The sequence below is a fragment of the Tachypleus tridentatus genome, chromosome 7, assembly GCF_004210375.1.
Source record: "Tachypleus tridentatus isolate NWPU-2018 chromosome 7, ASM421037v1, whole genome shotgun sequence".
NCBI classification, from domain to species: domain Eukaryota; kingdom Metazoa; phylum Arthropoda; class Merostomata; order Xiphosura; family Limulidae; genus Tachypleus; species Tachypleus tridentatus.
In genome coordinates, this window is record NC_134831.1 from 62,885,732 (window position 1) to 62,906,313 (window position 20,582).

At 34.1% G+C, this 20,582-nt stretch overlaps 1 protein-coding gene across 4 annotated transcripts in view; it reads right to left on the bottom strand.

The window, feature by feature from the left end:
* The window catches only part of LOC143255817 (uncharacterized), a 43,760-nt gene that overhangs the window by 15,742 nt on the left and 7,436 nt on the right, over window positions 1-20,582 (bottom strand). For 2 of the 4 annotated variants that reach the window (XM_076512087.1, XM_076512088.1), the window contains exons 2-7: window positions 12,753-13,270; window positions 11,504-11,642; window positions 10,453-10,722; window positions 4,263-4,453; window positions 3,483-3,543; window positions 1,143-1,319 (exon numbers count right to left, since the gene is read on the bottom strand). In XM_076512087.1, coding sequence (XP_076368202.1) covers window positions 1,143-1,319; window positions 3,483-3,543; window positions 4,263-4,453; window positions 10,453-10,722; window positions 11,504-11,642; window positions 12,753-13,270 — 1,356 coding nt within the window. Of the gene's footprint in view, window positions 1-1,142; window positions 1,320-3,482; window positions 3,544-4,262; window positions 4,454-10,452; window positions 10,723-11,503; window positions 11,643-12,752; window positions 13,271-15,154; window positions 15,298-20,582 lie in introns of those variants that run through there. The other 2 variants (XM_076512089.1, XM_076512090.1) reach the window with 2 other exon arrangements.

A 20,582-nucleotide genomic window follows, 5' to 3' on the forward strand; every position in this document is an offset into this window, starting at 1 on the left:
GAAAGCAGCGGACAAACAAGCAAGCAAACAAACGGAGACATTTTTTTTTTTCTGATATAACTGTGACTGATACTTGGTTTAAACGTAAATCAAGCTGCATTATTCTTATGGTCACACCTTGTAGTTTTTTGCATAATTAGTTGTTTTCTTTCTTCCCTCTCGAATAAATACGGTTTCTAAATTTTGTATATACAAATAAATCTGTATAATTTATGTAAAATGAAGGCTTAAATAAACATATACAAACGTACTTTGCAGGTCGTTTCCCAGAATGACATTTTACGGTAATTACTAACTTGGTTCTGCATAAATTACATTTAATTTAAAAATGTCACACAAGTTAATATTTAATTATTAAATCAAAATTCTGAAAAGCGTATTTAAGTAATGCTAGTATCAACCTATTCTGCTGCTTTATTGGTCAAGAGTTCGGAATATTGGTTTTCACGAGAGTGCTGTTTTCATATCTCTTTCGCCCTCCACTAGTACGGCAGTAAGTCTACGGATTTACAAGCTAAAAAAATAGGGGTTCGATTTCCCTCGATGGGCTCAGTAAATAGCCCGATGTGTCTTTGCTATATGAAAACACTCACAAACACACATACTATTTTTAAAAATAGGTTCAAAATTACAACTCACTTTATGAAACTTATAATACTTTGAATTTTTGTATTGAAATGATAAAAGTAATTCAGTATGGGTTTTCTTAAGATTACCAAGGTATAGATTAAGTTTAATAGTATTAGGAGCAAATTGTAACTTATCATTTCTCACTAAAATTTGGACTTCGATACCCATAATAGGCAGAGTATTAATATCCCGTTGTGTTGTTTTTACTTTATAACAAACAAACAAATAATCTAATTACTTTTATTTTATTTTCTTTGAAGTAATATTTCTTTTAAGATATAGAACTATTAGATCGTGTCAAATGGGGTCGATCAGAAACTTTTATTTCATATTTTTAAATTAGTTGATCATAAATACACTATGGGAATACATCATATGGAAAATATAATAAAGAAACGATTATTTAACTCAAATTATTATTTTGCAATACGTTAATGTGTTATACTACATTTATATATAATCACTTACTTTATTCCACTCAATAAGGCCAATATTTACAAGTTACTTATTACCTGAATACTGAGATTTACAATCAGCTTCCAGTTCCAAGAAATGAGATTCTATGTGTTCATGTTTCTTGACCATTTCAGATTTTGTAATGGATACATCATTTAAATTGCCGAAAATTGAAGGAATTGGTACAGGAAAGGGGACATCGTAAATATGAGAATCTACATCTTGATCATTCTCTAAAAAAATTCAAAATTGAAGGAATTGGTACAGGAAAGGGGACATCGTAAATATGAGAATCTACATCTTGATCATTCTCTAAAAAAAATTCAAAATTGAAGGAATTGGTACAGGAAAGGGGACATCGTAAGTATGAGAATCTACATCTTGATCGTTCTCTAAAAAAATTCAAAATTGAAGGAATTGGTACAGGAAAGGGGACATCGTAAATATGAGAATCTACATCTTGATCATTCTCTAAAAAAATTCAAAATTGAAGGAATTGGTACAGGAAAGGGGACATCGTAAATATGAGAATCTACATCTTGATCATTCTCTAAAAAAATTCAAAATTGAAGGAATTGGTACAGGAAAGGGGACGTCGTAAATATGAAAACCTAACCTTGAATGTTCTTTTAAAAATTCAAAACTGAAGGAAATACGAAAAATCTACATCATGAGCGTTCTCTAAAAATTTACAAAATTGGAAAAAAATATATTTGGAAGCAGGAAGAATAAGTAATTCCTGTTTATCAGAAAAAAGTTTTCGTCCGTCATAAACAATATTATGTAAATATACTTATGTTCAGTTTGTATTATGTAAATATACTTATGTTCAGTTTGTATTATGTAAATATACTTATGTTCAGTTTGTATTATGTAAATATACTTATGTTCAGTTTGACGTCCAAGGACACATTTTTTTTAAAGTTTGAATAATTAGCATAATACTAACAATATGTATTGGGTGACGGTGAATAAAATTACTCCTTTCCTTTTTAAATGTGGGCGAAAATTAATAATAATTCGTATCAAATTAAACTGACCTGATTGCGTTCATAGGCTATGGTTGAAAAACAGGGCCAAAAACTTTCCTGTAAAAACTGGAGGAATAGATTAAGAGTACGAAACCAGACTAGTAATCGGTTCGTCATTAGACTTATTGGTCCATTCACCATTTTGCAGCAATAAAATCTGGCGGGAGTGATTTATTGTTCATGTCACACTCGACGGGAACTGAGGATATATTTGCCCCATCGCCCGGGATTTACACCCTTGATTGAATAGAATTTTTTGTTTGTTTGTTTCGAATTTCGCGCAAAGCTACACGAGGGCTATTTAGTAGAGTAAGACTAGAAAGAAGGCAACTAGTCATCACCACCCACCGCCAACTCTTGGGCTTCTCTTATACCAACGAATGGTGAAATTGATCGTCAAATGATAACACCCCACGGCTGAAAGAGCCAGCATGTTTGTTGTGACAAGGATTCGAACCCGCGACCCTCAAGTCTACGAGTCGAGTTCCCTAACCACCTGGCTATGTCGAGCCTCCTGGTTTTGATCGTGACAAAAGCTATCTTTATTAACTTGTTTATATTCTGGGAGAACGTTTATTTCATACATATAGGTTCATTTGATAAAATGTGAGTTATGCAGCCAAGACTGATGCCATAATGTCAAATAACAATAACATAAAGCGAAAGTCATTAATATTTCAAACTCTACTAACTCATTGTTCCGACATGACCTTCATTTTCATGAATACATCTATTGTATGTGGATAAAGACATTTGCACCTACAACCTAAAATTATTCAGATGTTGTATGTTGTGTATGCGTATGCGCCTAATAATAGCTTTGCCAAAATCTGTTTTACTTCTAAACCGAGCTTCGCATAGACAACTGGTTAGAGAGTTCGACTCCTAATTTGCGCGTCGCAGGTTCGAATCTGTATCCCACTAAACATCTCCGCCCTTTCACCTGTGAAGGCGTTATAATGTGATTGTCAGTTCCACTATTCATTGTTAAAAAGAGTAGCCCAAGAGTTATCGGTGGGAGGTGATGATTAGCTGCTTTCCTTCTAGTTTTTCGCTGCTAAATTTGAGACGTCTAAAAATCCAAAAAAAAAACTTCTAAAGTATACAGCGGTTTTATGTTCTTAGAGAAGTAGTCATTAAAAAAGTAAAATGCTTGTTAGTTCGAATTAATGCTACTATCCCAAATAGCATAACAAATGGAGAGATAACACTAAACAATTGATTTAGTTATACGGAGATTTGTGTGATTGTTTTTAATCTCTAGTTTTGAAAATCCAGAACCATTCTCACTGTGGTCACACACACACACACATATATATACAATGATGAAAACACGCTCTAGTAAAAAAGTTCTTAATCTATTACCGTAGTCGGATTCCGCGTTTCCATCAAGAATCACATTGTAACCTTCGCTTTCTGTCAACTTCTATACATGAAATATAGAAATATAAAATCTTGAAATCCTGTAATAATGATAGCTACAAGCATAACAAACAGATGTAGAAAATATTTTAGACTATTTTCCTAAGTAATTAATTAATTTTTAAACTAGTTAAAACATGCAACATTTTCTTTATAAACGAACTTTATAGTATAAATACAAATATGAAGACAAATACGTTTTTAAATTTGATAAATTTTTGTTGTTTATAACTATTTCTCCACACTATAATTTCCTTAAAATCTTAACCAATAATTATATTTTAGCTTATTTATAACAACTATAAATAAAATATCTAAAAAATATAGATTCCTTCTCACATTTAGTTTTAGTAACATCTCATTTAGTTAAACAATTACTGGTTTAATGTTGTTAATAAATTATTAATTAAGAAAAAAATGTCATAATTGAGTTGAAATATTGAATGATATGAACCAATAGAAAAGTAAAACTTAGAGATATCCTTGCTTTGAATCACCAACTGGATATCCTCCCTATTAACGACATTTTCGACCTCGTTTCTACTAAAATATTAAGAGATTTTTTTCCACCTTAAAATAACTCGGTTAGTCCTAAGTCCGCAGCTTGAACAGCAATGCTTATGATTTAAAACCTTGATAAAGTAATTTTCACAAATGTTTAGAAGATCCCCTAATTATGATTTTCTGTAATACCCCTTGAAACACACTTTTTGAAAATTATACCTGAAAATCGTCCAGTAGTCCTGCTATATCATTATGGCCTTCCTGTTTAGCAAGCTGAGCGGGACAGCAACCACTGACGTTTTGAAGCCGGCAGGCTCGTGCTGCTCCGGCACACTGCAACAACTGTGACGTCAGCTCTCTCAAACCGTACTTTGATGAAAAGTGAAGAAGTGTGGGAACTTCTTCCTCACCTAGAAGTAGATAGTTTAGACTTTAGAAAAAGATAAGTACTATATGACAAGGTGCAAAAGTACTGGTTGTTAAAATAATAAGATGCATCTTATGCCACAAAAACATATGAACATTATCGCCTGCGTTTGTTCGTTTTTCTTTGTTGTTGTTTTTTTGAATTTCGCCCAAAGCTACTCGAGGGCTATCTGTGCTAGCCCTCCCTAATTTAGTAGTGTAAGACTAGAAGGAAGGCAGCTAATCATAACCACCCACCGCCAACTCTCGGGCTACTCTTTTCCCCCGAATAGTGGGATTGACCGTCACGTTATAAAGCCCCCACGGCTGAAAGGGCGAGCATGTTTGGCGCGACAGGGATGCGAACCCGCCACCCTCGGATTACGAATCGCACGCCTTAACACGCTTGGCCATGTCGGGCCTATCGCCTGAGAAACTTCTATAAATAAGCTGTTTATCAATAACAGTGAGGAAAGGTGAATGTTTCGCTTTCGTAGTAACGAATTTACTTTCAAATACACTAAAATACATTTTATATTCTGAATAAAAATGCTTAGAGTACCTTATTCTAATAATAAAATAAAACTGCCTTGGAGCCCCATACGGATGATGTGAGTTTTATTCGAGGAGGGGGTAGGAGAGTTTATTATTCACATCCGATCCCAGTACCTTTTGATATTTTGAACCGAAAAGATCTCTCTAATTTCACGGGAAGTGACATAAATATTGATTTGACTGGAAATGACGTAAACTGAATATGAGATATGGTAGTACAAAAGCAGTTTGATCGACGCCTGCAAATTACTTTTATGTAAAACATTCCTTACTAATCTCTGCAGTTCTTAATGTTTTATTTTTCCATAGGTTGTATCGAAGCGATCTTAATTAATAAAGTACAGTCTGCGTTAATTCTACCATTAGGTGGTTAAGATATACTATTTCTTGTTAAAGAAGGATGATAAGAATATATATTTCCTGATGTTCATAAGAAGGATCGTGGATTTGTTCGACAGGTCAAGTGTGATGTCGAACAGAAAGTTTTTTGTTTTGGAATTTCGCGCAAAGCTACAAGAGGGCTATCTGCGCTAGTCATCCCTAATTCAGCAGTGTAAGACTAGAGGGAAGATAGCTAGTCATCACCACCCACCGCCAACTCTCGGGCTACTCTTTTACCAACGAATAGTGGGATTGACTGTCACATTATAACATCCCCACAGCTGAAAAGGCGAGCATGTTTGGTGCGACCGGGATGCGAACCCACGACCCTCAGATTATGAAACAGAAAGTTAAAAAGAGCTATTCTTGTGTTTACTGGGTTAAATATTCACTTTAACTTCTCTTTCCTTGTTCACCTTTACTATACGGCTTTTCTCTTCTTGCTCATTGAAAAATGTCTAACAAACCACATTCCAAATTAAATATTTAGCTATGTATCAGAACCTAGCTGAATTTTTGTGTTTGGGTATAAAAGGTTGAAACTGTTATTATATCATATTAAATTATAAGAGGGAACAGCTTTTCTTAATTATGTTTTTCTTAAATGTCAATTCAACGTGTGACCGAGAATCTTAGTGTTGGATCCTAAAAGCTATAATACTTTAAATGTTATTGTGACTCCAGACAGGTATGACGAAATGCTTATATTTGTTTCACTTAATGTGATTGAACAGATTAAAAGTTAAATTGAAAAAAGTGACTTGTATTATGAATGTAGTTTTAGACTTTAACATCGTCAACTTTAGCTTTAAACTACATATGTTTATAAACTTTGTTTTTGATAAACTTCTAGCTATCGTAGTTCAGCCCATTTGACAAATTGTGAAATGTTTTCTGGGCATTGGCTCGTGAGAAAAGAAAAATAGATCTACAATGTTATTTTTACATTTCTCTTAATTTGTAAGTCACAATGACGAATGAAGAGGGTTGTAACTGTAATCCCATGTACATTAAGCCTATTACCGATTACCTACATTACATTTAATACCATTCGATATATTATGTAATTCTATCTGTATGTGAGCTATAACAGTGTTATCTCAAAGCTCTTTTCATTTACGCCCTTTCTCTTAATAAATATAGTTTATTATACGCTACTTTTTCTCATTTAAAAGAGGTGAAAGAGTGAGTTAAGTGACGAGATATAATACACGAATACACATTAAAATACTATATGTGTTGTGGAAATTGCTTAATAAGAAATATATATATTAACAGCACTGTTAAAACGCTTAATTTGCCATTGCTTCACTACTGACTCTACCCGAATCTCCCGCCCCGCCATCTTTACAAGAGATAATTTGCACTTCCTGATGAAGTGCGCCCCAAACTTTGGGAAACGCTAGTTTGTAACATTGTTATCTATAATTGAAAATTTTCTATCTGATCTAACAGCACTTTATGTGTAAATGAAATAAACGATATTTATCTATAGTTTAAAACTACTGACCAGAGGAAAGAGCGCAAGCTAGCATGTACCCTTAACAATAAGAGCTACGTCCTGCTTTTCAAACTGAGAAACAAAACTGATTGTTACTTTTATAGCATTTTAAAGCTGAAAATGCAGAACATATTCAACAGCATCACATCCCAGATCTTGACCCTTCATCCTACAACCTGACAAGCTAAATGCTAGGCCACGCCCGGACATTATTCTCCGAACAATGATTCTAATGCTACCAACTTTAACAGAAATTCTAAACGATTGAGGTCAGGCGTGGCTCAGTTGTTAGCGTACCAGTTTGTAGACTGACAGCCTCATCAATCGCATTCCGAATTCTGGGACCGTCAATACTTTATAAGAGTGGCTCTCAAATTCCGCTGTTCATTCAGACAATAACAGTGCAAGAGTTATTGTGGGTGATGTTGGTTAATTGTTTTCCCTGTAGTTCATCAGCTTAACATGAGATGGGTAGCTTCAGTAGCTTTGTGAGAAAGTCCACCCACCCCAAATCTACACATGATGAATCTGTATTATGTGTATTTGATCGTTTTTCTAAAGTTTCAACATTTATTATCTTGCTTTTCAAACTTTATTTCCACTTCAAAAGTTTAATCCATACAGTTTAAAAAGTAACGTCTGTGCGTGAGTGAGAAGTTTTTAACCTTCATTAAACTGTGAAAAAAAAAAGAAATTATGTGCAAGGAATTGCGGATGACGTCACCACATGTGTATGAGAGAGGTGGATGTACGTAGTGGTACGCATTGAAAATGAAAATATATTTGGGTGATGGATTTCTCATTCCTCAGACAGCAATGTTTTTGTCTAGCGGATTTACTATTATGTATTTATCTTAATATTGATGTCTGTTTTAGACAAAGATACATCTAGAAGGGCATGTAACTTAGCCTTAAATATATATTGTGAAATTACCGCCTATTCTCTAAATTTCGCGAAGATTCGCGAGTGCAAGAACCAACAATATATGTCTTGAATTGTTGTCAACCGAAATTTATAGAACCTCGTGACTCCCGCTGGGACAGCGAGAAGTCTTCGTATTTACAACGCTAAAATCATGGACTCGATTTTCCTCAGTGGACAAAGCAGATAGATAGCCTGATGTGGCTTTGCTATAATAAAAAGACACATGTAGGACCTTGCTCTAACGTTTATAAACCGACAAGCAGAGAAACAGTTTATATATATATATATTGTCAGTATAATATTGTCCTATAACTGTGATTAACGTTATTAATTGAGAATCTGCAGATATTTGACCAGGAACGTTTATAGTTTTCGAACATTACAAACCGTTTAACTTCAGTGAATTAACTTTGGACGCTAGTATTTCAACGATGTTATTAGATATATTCTTTGAAGAAAAGTCAGTTTGTAAATGGCTGTCAAGAATAGAGAGCTAGCTAGCTTAATCGAAATGTAACAATATCCACTCAAAAGTAATTCGCTCATCGTGAATCATCGATAAAATACCATACCAGATAGAAGATTTAGTATTGTTTATAAGTTTGTAAAACTTTTGTATATAAATCATTATTTGTAATTACTATTTGTAAAAATTATTATTATAAATTGTATTGTTGTTTGTACATTAAAATATATTGGTATTAAGAAAGAAAACTGTATGTGCCAATCTTGTTAGCCTGTATCATACATTAAATACATATTGACATTCATTTCACTTCTAAGTTCAAATTTCAGGCTATTTGAAATCGAAATAGGTAATATAATAAATTGAAGGCTTATCCGAGAGAAATGATAGCACGTAACGGTGTTAATGTTTTATTTCGGTACTGTGGATATTATGTATTGTGGAATGTATTAACCTACTTAGGTTTAATCTCGCAGCCATTGAGATGCCCCACACGGCCATCAGATTTTTTTAGAAATATACGTACCTAACATTATATGTGAGTAGTCTATGGAAGTTTCTTGTCTGTTTTAATTACTTTAAATACACACCACTGCCTTTAGATTTCATACACTTTGTGTATTCAAATGCAAAAGGCCCAGCATGGGCAGGCGGTTAAGGCACGCGACTCGTAATCCGAGGATCGCAGATTCGCCCTTTACACCAAACATGCTTTCTCTTTCAGTCGTGGGGGCGTTGTAAAGTGACGGTTAATCTATTCGTTGGTAAAAGAGTAGCCCAAGAGTTGGCGGTGGGTGATGATGACTAGCTGCCTTTCCTCTAGTCTTACACTGCTAAATTAGGGACGGATAGCGCAGATAACGCTCTTGTAGCTTTGCGCGAAATTAAAAATAAACTCAAATGCAAAACACCAGAACCAGAAAAAAAAACGTTTTGTTCCGTAAAATTATATTTCTAAGGATATTCAATTCTAACGTAGTAGCATATGAAATATTTAGATATTATTGCAATATAATAGTTTTTCATTATGATTATGTGAGAGTTTTGTAAAAATTTACCATATAAATAGTTACAACCCTAAAATTAAGAAGTTTGACTTTATACTGTTCACATAGTACATGAATATTATTTTAAATTGCATTTAAACTTATTGTGCATTTTAAAACAATGCCTTCCACGAGAAAATTTATCACATTAAGGAATTTCGAAATATAAATCGATGAAATTTGACCTTCATGTGAGTAAACTTTAGTTTGTACTATTTACAAAAAAAAAAAAGTATGCTCCTAATGGAAAATTCTTTATTTATTCTAGAACAACGTATTTGTAAACTTCACGTATTGTTAAAACCCCAGAGCAAAGTACGTTGTATGTTAACTTACAATGTTGCATAGAAACATGTTTCTTGTTCAGAGATATTATGTACTAAGATACTGATTTTTATCAGTTAGAAATCTTTTTTTTTGATCCAAGAGTTTGTATTGTTCATATCCGAGTGACATCTTTGTGTCATTCCAGTAAAATCATTCGTTGTCTTCGATACTGAGTTCTTTTAACTCGGATGTTCACATGTTAGGATTATGTTGTTTAAGTGCAGGTTTTGCTAAATCCAAGTTGCTAGAAGCACGTGTTAGTCTAATTTACAGTATTAGATTCCTGATAATCTCTTATTTGAAACTGAAACTCAAGAATCATTAAATCGAGGTGATAATAAAACTGTATATTAATAATTGCATTTTGTCTGAAGAAAATGAATATTGTTAAATTAGTTAACATTATTACACAATTCGACTTTTCTTTTTTCTGATCCCGTCTGTAAGGCCTATTATTTTTGTTTACTTAAGCACTCTGTTGTTGATATGTTTGTTTGTTTTAAATTTGTTTGTTTAGAACCGTCTTTGGCTACTCTTATTTGACTGTTACTCCTATAGTGCACCAAAATGTGGAAAACGTTTTTGGGGCCACGACACGCCACTCATAAGCCCTCGAATTCTCATCAGAATATGTTAACCACTAGTTCTCGCCCGATCTCATGTAATGAGATAAACTAATTTCGAGGCACATCAAATTATTTCGTGATGTTTTACTGAATCTGTAATTCGTATTTTTTGATACCCATATTTATTTATAATTAGTAAAAGACTGAAATATAATGATAATTATTAAACACTCTTACTATTTTGGTCTAAATTAACATCAGGGTCTAACATGTCGAAGCCAATTGGTGGAAGATTTCGTCGGAAGTTTTTTACCATTAGGTTGTCCACTTCGCTGCAAGAAGCGACCCCCATCGTTTGTCGAAGCATTTCATAGGGAGAGTTTACATTCTGAAGTAACGTGTAGAGTTCTCCGATTTTAGACTCACACTTCAAAGCTCGGACACCCAAAAAATAGTCATCACATTTAACGTGGACATTTATCAAATTACATATCTGCATACAGTTGTCTGAAATGAAAGTAACAAGAATTACTTTAAATGGAACAGAGAGACAAGTGAATACCATTTTATTAATATATTATCTAATTAAGGACGTATCGGAGCAGAGAGACAAGTGAATACTATTTTACTAATATATTATCTAATTAAGGACGTATTGTATGCAATCGAATCTCCTCAACAACTACAGTATCACACAGCCCAAAGTATATAATGGTGAATATTTTTGGGTGGGCCTTATTAATTACTCGTTCACAGTAGTATAATCGCCGATGTGTGTTTCTTATTGTTTAATTTTACATTTATAAATGGCAAAAGCCACTTTTTGAATAGATATAGTAAGTAAACGAAAAACAATTTTAAGGTATGTAGTTTGAAATATTCCACATCTTGGTCATAGTTCCAAACCAATAATCTTTTTTTAGTTTAAGTTTTCATTAATATTTTGTTAAAATACATTTTTATAGTAAGTAAAAACTGCTTTGAAACCAATTCTGACAGCTCCTTAGGCCTTACTATTTGATTATTTCAATGAAATACTTGTAGGCGTATTACTGTTGGTTCTTACACAGGCTTTCAAGAAATCTTTCTTATACAAGTAATGTTTTGACGACAGATCTCAGCTCTACAAGTGATTTCCTTCACTTAGCTATTAATTAGATCTAGTACCATTGAAACTTTAAAATGGATTGCAGGGAATATATATATATATACTCACATACTAACATTTACAAGGTAGTGATGTAAGTTAGAATACTAGTGCATGTTCGTGAACGAAATCTAATCTTACCAGGCACAACAAATTGCAACGTGTATGGATTCCTTTTCTTTACTGGTAACTCATGGACTCCGTTACCTTCAAGCAAAACCTGAACTTTTTGGTTAACTCTAATAGCCCTGTCTAGGATGACGAATACTTTTCTATTGCCCTGTAAATTAATTTATAGAAATTGTATTAAGAGGCTGTAGTATATAATTGAGCTTTAGTTACAACCACAAGCGGTTTAATTATATTAATATTCAATGGGTTAAAAACTAGTTCAAACTGTCACTATTATTATCTTGAAATCTAAAAATTTATTACCCAACATAAATATTACGTCAAGACCAGCCATTCAGGAGTAGAGTGATACTATTTTAAAATAAAGAGACTGTTCAAGTAACTACATGAAAATAAACAATGTTCAACGTCTTTGTAAAAGGTCTTTTTCTTTATCTATGGAAGAACTGCCACTGTTTATGTTTCACTGAGTGTCACAGTGTTCCGTAAAAAAAACTTTTTGACCTACATATTAACAAATGTCTGTATAATACAATAAAATCTGTCTGAGAAAGAAAACATACAACGTGGTATATTTTAGTCAATTCTCTGAAAGGTGGACTTCAACAGTTTGTAATTAAACATAATTTAAAAGACGAGAATAATTATTTTTAAAATATTAAACACAACGCTAAAACAGATTATTAATCATAAATATAATATTATGTACCAAAAACACCCAAGTTTGTTTCTTTGAATTTCGCGCAAAGCTACACAAGGGTTATCTGCGCTAGCCGTCCCTAATTTAGCAGTGTAAGAATAGAGTGAAGGCAGCTAGTCATCACCACCCACCGCCAACTCTTGGGTTACTCTTTTACCAACGAATACTGGGATTGACTGTTACATTATAACGCCCAAACGGCTGAAAGGGCGAGCATATTTGATGTGACGGGGATACGAACCCCCGCCTCTCAGATTACGAGTCGAGCTCCTTAACCCACTTGACCATGCCGGGCCGACATCGAAGAAGTGAGATATTTTTAATACTACCTGATTAGCACTTAATTTTTAACCATACGATATCTGATGCAAAATTAGAAGTTACATACAGAAGTTACTTTGCACATTATCGCAAAAATAGTTCATGACCTAATGTTAAACCTCAAAAATATTTTTTTTTCAGTGATAAAACGATAAGGCATTTTAAAACTGTGAAATATTAAAAAAAAAGTTTCCAAATACACGTACAACATTTCAACCACACTTTACTAGAACCTACCTCATTAACTTTTCGAGGAGACACCTTGAACTGAGGCTTCTGATAAGCCTGGCTTTCTTGAGCGCGTTTCAGAAATTCGAACGTCGTTCCTAATACGTTTTCCACACATTCTCTGTCTTGATCGCGAGCAACAAAACGTGGCCATGCATCATAAGACACTAGCGCCGCCTTATGAAAAGATGTAATATCTCCCTCGTTCACTCCGCACAACATGGCAACAGTTTGGTTTGGTCGTAACAACTTTCCCAGTTCGAAAACTTCCGCGTGACTATCAATGAAATCTAAAGATGCAGGAGACAGTATAACGAGTACAACTTTAGCAGACGTGAAACTCTGTGCACAAACAGAGGGGAGAGGAAATATTAAGTTCTCTAAGCGCTCTTGATGAATAGGCAAAGCCTGAGGTCCACCATGAGAACAAAACGTTTGGGTCAGGTAGCGAGCCCACTCCTTGGCGTCGCCACAGAAAAGAATGGTCAAATCCGGTGAAGCCATAGATACTCTGTTATGTGTACCTGCTGCAAAGAATTATACAGTAAAATTATTTATTATTAAATAAAATAATCAAAGTATGCATACGTTTATAAAACTGATTATTGAACACGTTAAATATACAATAAGCTGTCAGACACTGATACAGATATATAGAGAATAGTTGATCGGAAACTTTATGATTTAAAAGAAAAAAAAAACTTAGAATCGTTTCAGGTTTTGGCAACATTAACAATTTATATACCAACCATTTGAATGATTTAACTCAGGTCAAAGATCAAAAGTAAAATCAGAACATCGCTTAAAACGGTTATTGTAAAGAATTATTACGTGATATTTAAATCAAAACATTAGTTAAAAACAGTTTTTGAAAAGAATTATTACGTGATATTTAAATCAAAACATTAGTTAAAAACAGTTTTTGAAAAGAATTATTACGTGATATAAGGTGATAAAATAATGCATTGGAAACGCTAGTAGACCCTGGACCCTTAACACGAAATATAACTGTCACCGATGCTTTGTTGAAGCAAATGTTTGATTTTTTTTTTAATTTTGAGTTTCGCCCAAAACTATACAAGGGTTGTCTGTGCTAGCCGTCCCTAACTTAACAGTTTAAGACTAGAAGGAAGGCAGCTAGTCATCACCATCCACCGCCAATTCTTGGGTTACTTTTTACCAACAAATGGTGCGATTGAACGAACATCATAAATCCTCCACGGCTGAAAGGGCAAGCATGTTTGGTGTGACGGTTATTCGAACCCGCGACCCTCAACTTAAGAGTCGATCACCCTAATCACCCGGCCACGCCGGGCCGTTGAGCAATAGGGAAAGAAAGCTTGTTGCAAAATTTACATATGTTCGTATGAAAAAATTTCTCAACAAATAGCGTTATACTAAAAACGTGATATTAAACATCGAACGATAAAACGTACACAAGGATATTTATTTCTTTATACTGAAAAAAGCTATTCATTGTAGCTGAACTGGTTTTTCAACACCATTCAGTTAAACTAATTTCTTTTTCAGTTTATTTATCAAAGTGAATCTTTCGAACATCTGTGTTTTTTTGTAACGTAAAAAACAACAACAACAAAGCGCTTCATTCTTGCCTATCACTGAAACGAACTTTTCAATACATTTTATACTGAATGTTATAAGGAGAGAATTACAGTCAGCTTCGCTTGTTGGTTGTGTAGTATTCTAAACACACCTATAAAGTTGGAGTTAAATTACCTCATTAGTCTACTTGCTTGTGGATTGTACTATACCAATCATTTTTCTTACTTTCCTTCCATATTTTTACTACAATAGACTGTCATTTAATTTATAACGAATTTTGTATTTTTTAAATACGATCCGGTTTATAGGAATATTAGGGTGCGATTAAAGAACTAACACGACTAGAATACGCACAACATACTAAGTATGCTAAATGCGCCCTCCAGTGGCACAGCAGTATGTCTTCGGAATTACAACGCTAGAGACTGGGATTTGATACCCGCGGTGGGCAGAGCATAGATAGACCTTTGTGTAGCTTTGTGCTTAATTACAAACAAACAAACAAATATTTAAATGTATAGTGATATGTTGGATCTACGTTTCTCAGAATGAAATCAAATGCTTCGTTATAAACTGCTGTCTGAAGCCTATTAACATCAGGTTTCACTTCGCGTGCAGCTGGCATGCTAGGTTCACTGAAATGATAAAAGGGAATACCTTTGAGATCATTAGGCTATTTTTACACGCTAATAATCAAACACGATGAATGCTAAAATATACTGTTTAATAGAGTAATCTCATTGGTCTTTGTCTGTTATCTATACTTTTTTGAAATATTGTAAAGATATTTGGAGTATCTATACTTGACTCCTCGTTATATACTTTTTAACCGTTTTCTTCGTACTCACCTATTGTCTGTTAGGTTAAAACTTTATCACATATTCCATTGACTTTTAACTAGTTTCTCGAAGCCAACCGCTGCACACGGTATATATACAGACAGTGGGCACTTACTGACTCGAGGAAGTAAGAGTGTGAAGTTTACTTCTATAGGTGAGAGGGATGTTATGCACATTTTCTTTCAAAATAGGCTATTGCGGTCATGTACGTCATCATTACGTAACCACACGTATTAAAGACACGCCTAAATTTCTTGAACGTCATGTTAATATTTCCTCTCTGCCCTTAGAAAACAAAAAAGCAGGGAACAACATCAGCGACAAAGGTATTTAAGTGTTATTATTGGTTTAATTTATAATATCAACCAGAAAATAATTCGTTAAATGTTTTGAAAACGACAAGATTTAATAATCTTATTTGATTGAACTTAGGACTTTTTTAATACAAACTGTTTTTAAGAAAATTAGCTTATTAATTATTTTTGGGGTGGATTTTAGCAAGTGTGTTAATGTTGCAAAGCAAATATTGTGCATGGCAAACAGTTAGCACAGATATATTAATTGTACGAGCACATAACAAACAATTTAACCTGTCTGGCTATGTAACAAATTTCTGCCCTTCATTTTCAGTTTACTGATCGTTTAGTAACACACAAACAGGGAACGTCATTTCATTTTTACAGTTCCCTGATTCTTCAGTAAGCAACACATACAAGCAAGAAACTTCATTTCAATGTCATAATTTCCTCCAGTAAATTACACACACAAAAACAATACACCTTCTTTCCTTATTCTACTTTCTGATCGCTTGATAAATAGTTGGCGAGTTAGAGTTTTATTTCTTTTTGTAGTATTCTTATCTTTGGGTGAGTATTGAACAAACCACAAACTTCATTCAATTCTTATAGATTGCTAATCTTTCAATATAAAGAAATACCACAAGCGGATGTCTTTCGCTTTTTGTAGTTGTAAGATGCAGGCACAGCATGCACTTCTGCCCAATCAGTTAAGTTAACAGTGAATGTTTATAACTGTTTCTACTTGTTATGTATGTATGTATGCATAATATACAAAGTTGATCAAGCGAATCACTATATTCCTTTTGACCTAGTTATTCTCGGAAATGGATCATTTGGTTAAGGTATCACATGAATTATCTTGTGAGGAAAATTGTGGTAACATGAAGTGTAGTGTATAAAATAGACAGTGTCAGTTTTATACTAGCAAGATATGTAACTTTCAAGGGCAAAAACTTCTTATTTGGTTGTTAGAGAAGCCATCAATAATGTGAATAGTACCAGTTCATTTTTGTTTCTGGTATACAATGCCACGTTTTTCCAGTAAGGAAAAAAAGATTTAAGACTAAAGAGATTACAGAACTCTTCAGTAAAGCTCTCACAAAATACACCTGTCTTAAAACTCTGTTGTACATTGTGACTGATTGTCGGTTGTTTGATTACTTGATATTAAACACAAAGCTACACAATGGACAATTTGTGCTCTGCCCACCACGAGTAATGAAATCCGGTTCCTAGCAGTGTGAATCCGCAGACATACCGCTGTGCCACTGAGAAGCTGTGTACATAATGTCCTGTCCTTTTCCTTTTCTGTCAAATCGGATAATTTAGTTCCGCGAAACATAATCTGGCAAACCTCCTGTTATTCTGTGGTTCCTATCCAATTCCTTTCAGGACGATAAATTATCCTTATAATACCACATAGCTTCCTCACCATTCAATAATTAATACCTTCCTTGCTTCCTCTAATTTTGCTATTCTTCTGTAAGTTACCTTTATTTTTATTTATTATTCAATAGCTGCTATAAAGTCCATAATATTTATTTAATTTCTAGTTTTGTGTCAAAAAGGAGATTTTCCTGATAGTTCAGTACTTAACAGAGTTTGGTTGTGTCCTTTGATTGAACAGCAGTAAGTGTTGGGATTTACATTACTAAAATCAAGGGCTCGATTCCTCTCGATAAACAAGCAGATTATCCGATGTGGCTTTGCTTTATGAAAACATACACACAGACTTTGGGTTTTACTCACGGATTCTTATGATAATTATTAAACAACTCAGAATTATGTTCAATCTGAATGTTCAGTCTCTTTCTTTTGAAACCTTCTTTCTATATAGTTTGTTTAGTATTAAATATGATACAATATTTCTTTTACCATTGATCCTTCCGAACTTTAAAATAAGTATAGTAACTTTACATTCTGTGAAAGTAAAAGATGCCTCTCTCCTCCACTACATTTAGAATAAAATGAAATTAGAAAAGACACTTTAAGAATGAATTAAAATAATTTCGTATTTTGTATGTTTGTCAATATATCTTTGACGTTTAGGTTGTAGAACGTAAGCATCCCATAGCACAAGTAAAAGCTTATAATGAATGAATGAATGAACACTCCCAGTAAAGACCACACTCTTTATACATCAACTTCAGTCCAGTTTGAATACAGGCTTGTGGTATATTTTAAAATATAAATTATTTCGATAGTCCTAACTATTATAGCATATTTCTAATTTCATTATTTTCTGTAGCATGTACAGAACAGTGAGAAACGAATTTAATGCTTAACTTACATTAGAAAATGTTTCATTTTTAAAAGTTAATCTCCAGCTTTTAGTTGTACAGTTTGATCTACTTTTCTTTCCAGGGTTATCTAACAGACACGTTATAGATTAATATCAGTTGGATTAACAACCCAGTTTAAAAATATTTTCTGTGTAATTAATACAGACTTTGTGTTAAAGATTTGTTGAAAGAAATGCAATATTATTTGTTACTTTTGTTCAGAACATTATCTATCAACATTATGAACTCTTCCCGTATAAATAAGAGAACTCTTCGTCTCCCTGCTTCCCGGATGAACTTAATTAGCAGGTTTACATCTAGTTCTTTGATGCGATATCACTTGTTTAAAATTATCCTTATTGCATTGAAGATCACTTAAAGAAGTGGGAATATTTTACTTTAGCATAATGTTACCATTTCTTTTCCTGCTTCCTTTCTATGTTTTCTTTCCACTGATCAACCAAGTTTGACCAGTTTATTTGAGTCATGCAATAATTTATTTTTCTTATAAACAGGTTGAGCTCGGCATAGCCAGGTGGTTAGGGCGCTCGACTCGTAATCTTTGGGTCGCGGGTTCGAATCTCCGTCTCACCAAATATGCTCGCCCTTTCAGCCATTGGGGCGTTATAATATACAGTTAATCCAGCTATTCGTTGGTAAAAGAGTAGCCCAAGAGCTGGCAGTGGGTGGCGATGGCTAGCTCTCTTCCTTCTAGCCTCACACTGCTAAATTATGGACGGCTAGCGCAGATAGCTCTCGTGTAGCTTTGCGTAAAATATATAAAATATATAAAAAATACAACTGTATATTATGCAGACAGGACTTTTAACCTTTCTTACCATTTACAACTTCCGACTCAAAATAAACTAGACCTCTTTACTATGGCTTCAAAGTACTAGCCATAGAAAAGCTAATCATCAATGTTCCTGACCAGAGATACTGGCTTATTATTGTTGTACCTGTACAGTATCGGTTATATTAACAAACCATTTATTACCAGATAATTGAAGGTTAAGAAAACAGGATGTGAATGAAACTTCGCAGTTTTATTTATCTTATAACAGACTTGGACAAGACAGGACCTCCAGCTGGTGAACATACGCGTCGTTTCCACTTTGACAAAGTCATATGACAAGGAACCGATGTATGAAAAGTCGCTCCGCAACGAAACAACAGCTTTAAACGTTTCTTATGTATTAAGTTAGGAATTATAAGAGTTTAAAATAATACTCTAAGCATATAAGTCCACTCTAAACAAATCTCGCCATTCATCTAATTTGTGGGATTATGCTTCTTTTTTCCTTTTTTTTTCGGAAAAGGTGAGATGAAGTATTCTCCTTACTAAAACATACAAACGCCACTAGCCTGCTCTGTTTCACATCTACATGTGTTTGGCACGTGGCCACAAGAAATAACACCATTTATTACAGACAGGATACTGGTACTCTTTTAAAGTGTCGATTTCCTGTGTTCGTCGGCCATGATCCCTGAACTATCTCTTACTGAAAGAATGATTATTATCAGCAGTAATTCACAGTATCTAACAGTATTTTAAGGATATGTTGTAAATAAAAGCTCACAGTTAGCTTGGGAAAGTTCTAGAATAGTGGGTACTGTGTTTGACAAAAATATTCATATTCTCTGTGAACATTATTTGTGTTTACTTCGGTAAAAAGAATTTCTTTAATCATAGAAATGTGTCAGAAATTTGAGAAAAACCTTATGGTTCATACATAACGTTTGACAGAATATCTTAATGAAACAGGACATCGCGTTTATGACATTCATAAATTCTTAGTATATATTCCGCTGCTGAAGTTCTATTCCCAATGTGTGGTTCTGTACAAAGACAAGCTCACTAAGTCTATAAAATCCACCTCTGATTATATTTGTGTACTTCCTGATAAGCAAATATTTAGAGTTACACCCTTCCGGCTTTGTGTAAATTAGCACCATCTAATGTTCGTCTTTAGTACAGTACCTTGATCTTTAGTATGCTGGGAATAAGGAAGATCTTGGGGGGTTTTATCAATAAATATTTGCCCGGCATGGCCAGGTGGTTAAGGCACTTGACTCATAATCCAAGGGTCAAGGTTTCGAACCCCCATCACACCAAGCATGCGCGCCCTTTCAGTGGGGGCGTTATAATGTGACGGTCAGTCCCATTATTCGTTGGTAAAAGAGTAGCCTAAGAGTAGGCGGTGAGTGATGATGACTAGCTGCTTTCCCTCTAGTCTTACACTGTTAAATTAGGGACGGCTAGCGCAGATAGCCCTCGTGTAGCTTTGCGCGAAATTCAAAAACAAACAAACACTATACATTTAACCAGCTATTGATGTATATAAATTGTTGGTCACATATAAATAAATGAAGAGTTTTTATCTTAATGATATTACTATTTTACGTAAATGACCACAATGTAATTGTTTAAATAAGTCATGTAAAAATTGATCTTGAAGTAGCAAATCGTTAGCCCATCGCTAGTACAGCGGTATGTCTCCGGATTTACAACGCTAACACCAGGGTTCGATTCCCCTCGGTGAGTTACGCAGATAACCCTTTGTGGCTTTGTTATAAGAAAACACACACACACAAGCAAATCGTTAATATTGCTTACAACGTGAAATCATAGTTGTTATTTAAAAAGCAAATTCTTAACACTTCGGTCAGTGAAATGTCCACTGCTTACAAGTCATCTGACTATGAAGTGCGAAAACACTCAGTAATGTCTTTTATTGTTTTTAGAATTAAGCACAAAGCTACAAAATGGGCTATCTGTTCTCTGCCCATCACGGGTATCCAAACTCGGTATTTAGTGTGTAAGTCCGCAGACATACCACTGGGGTTGTAATGTCA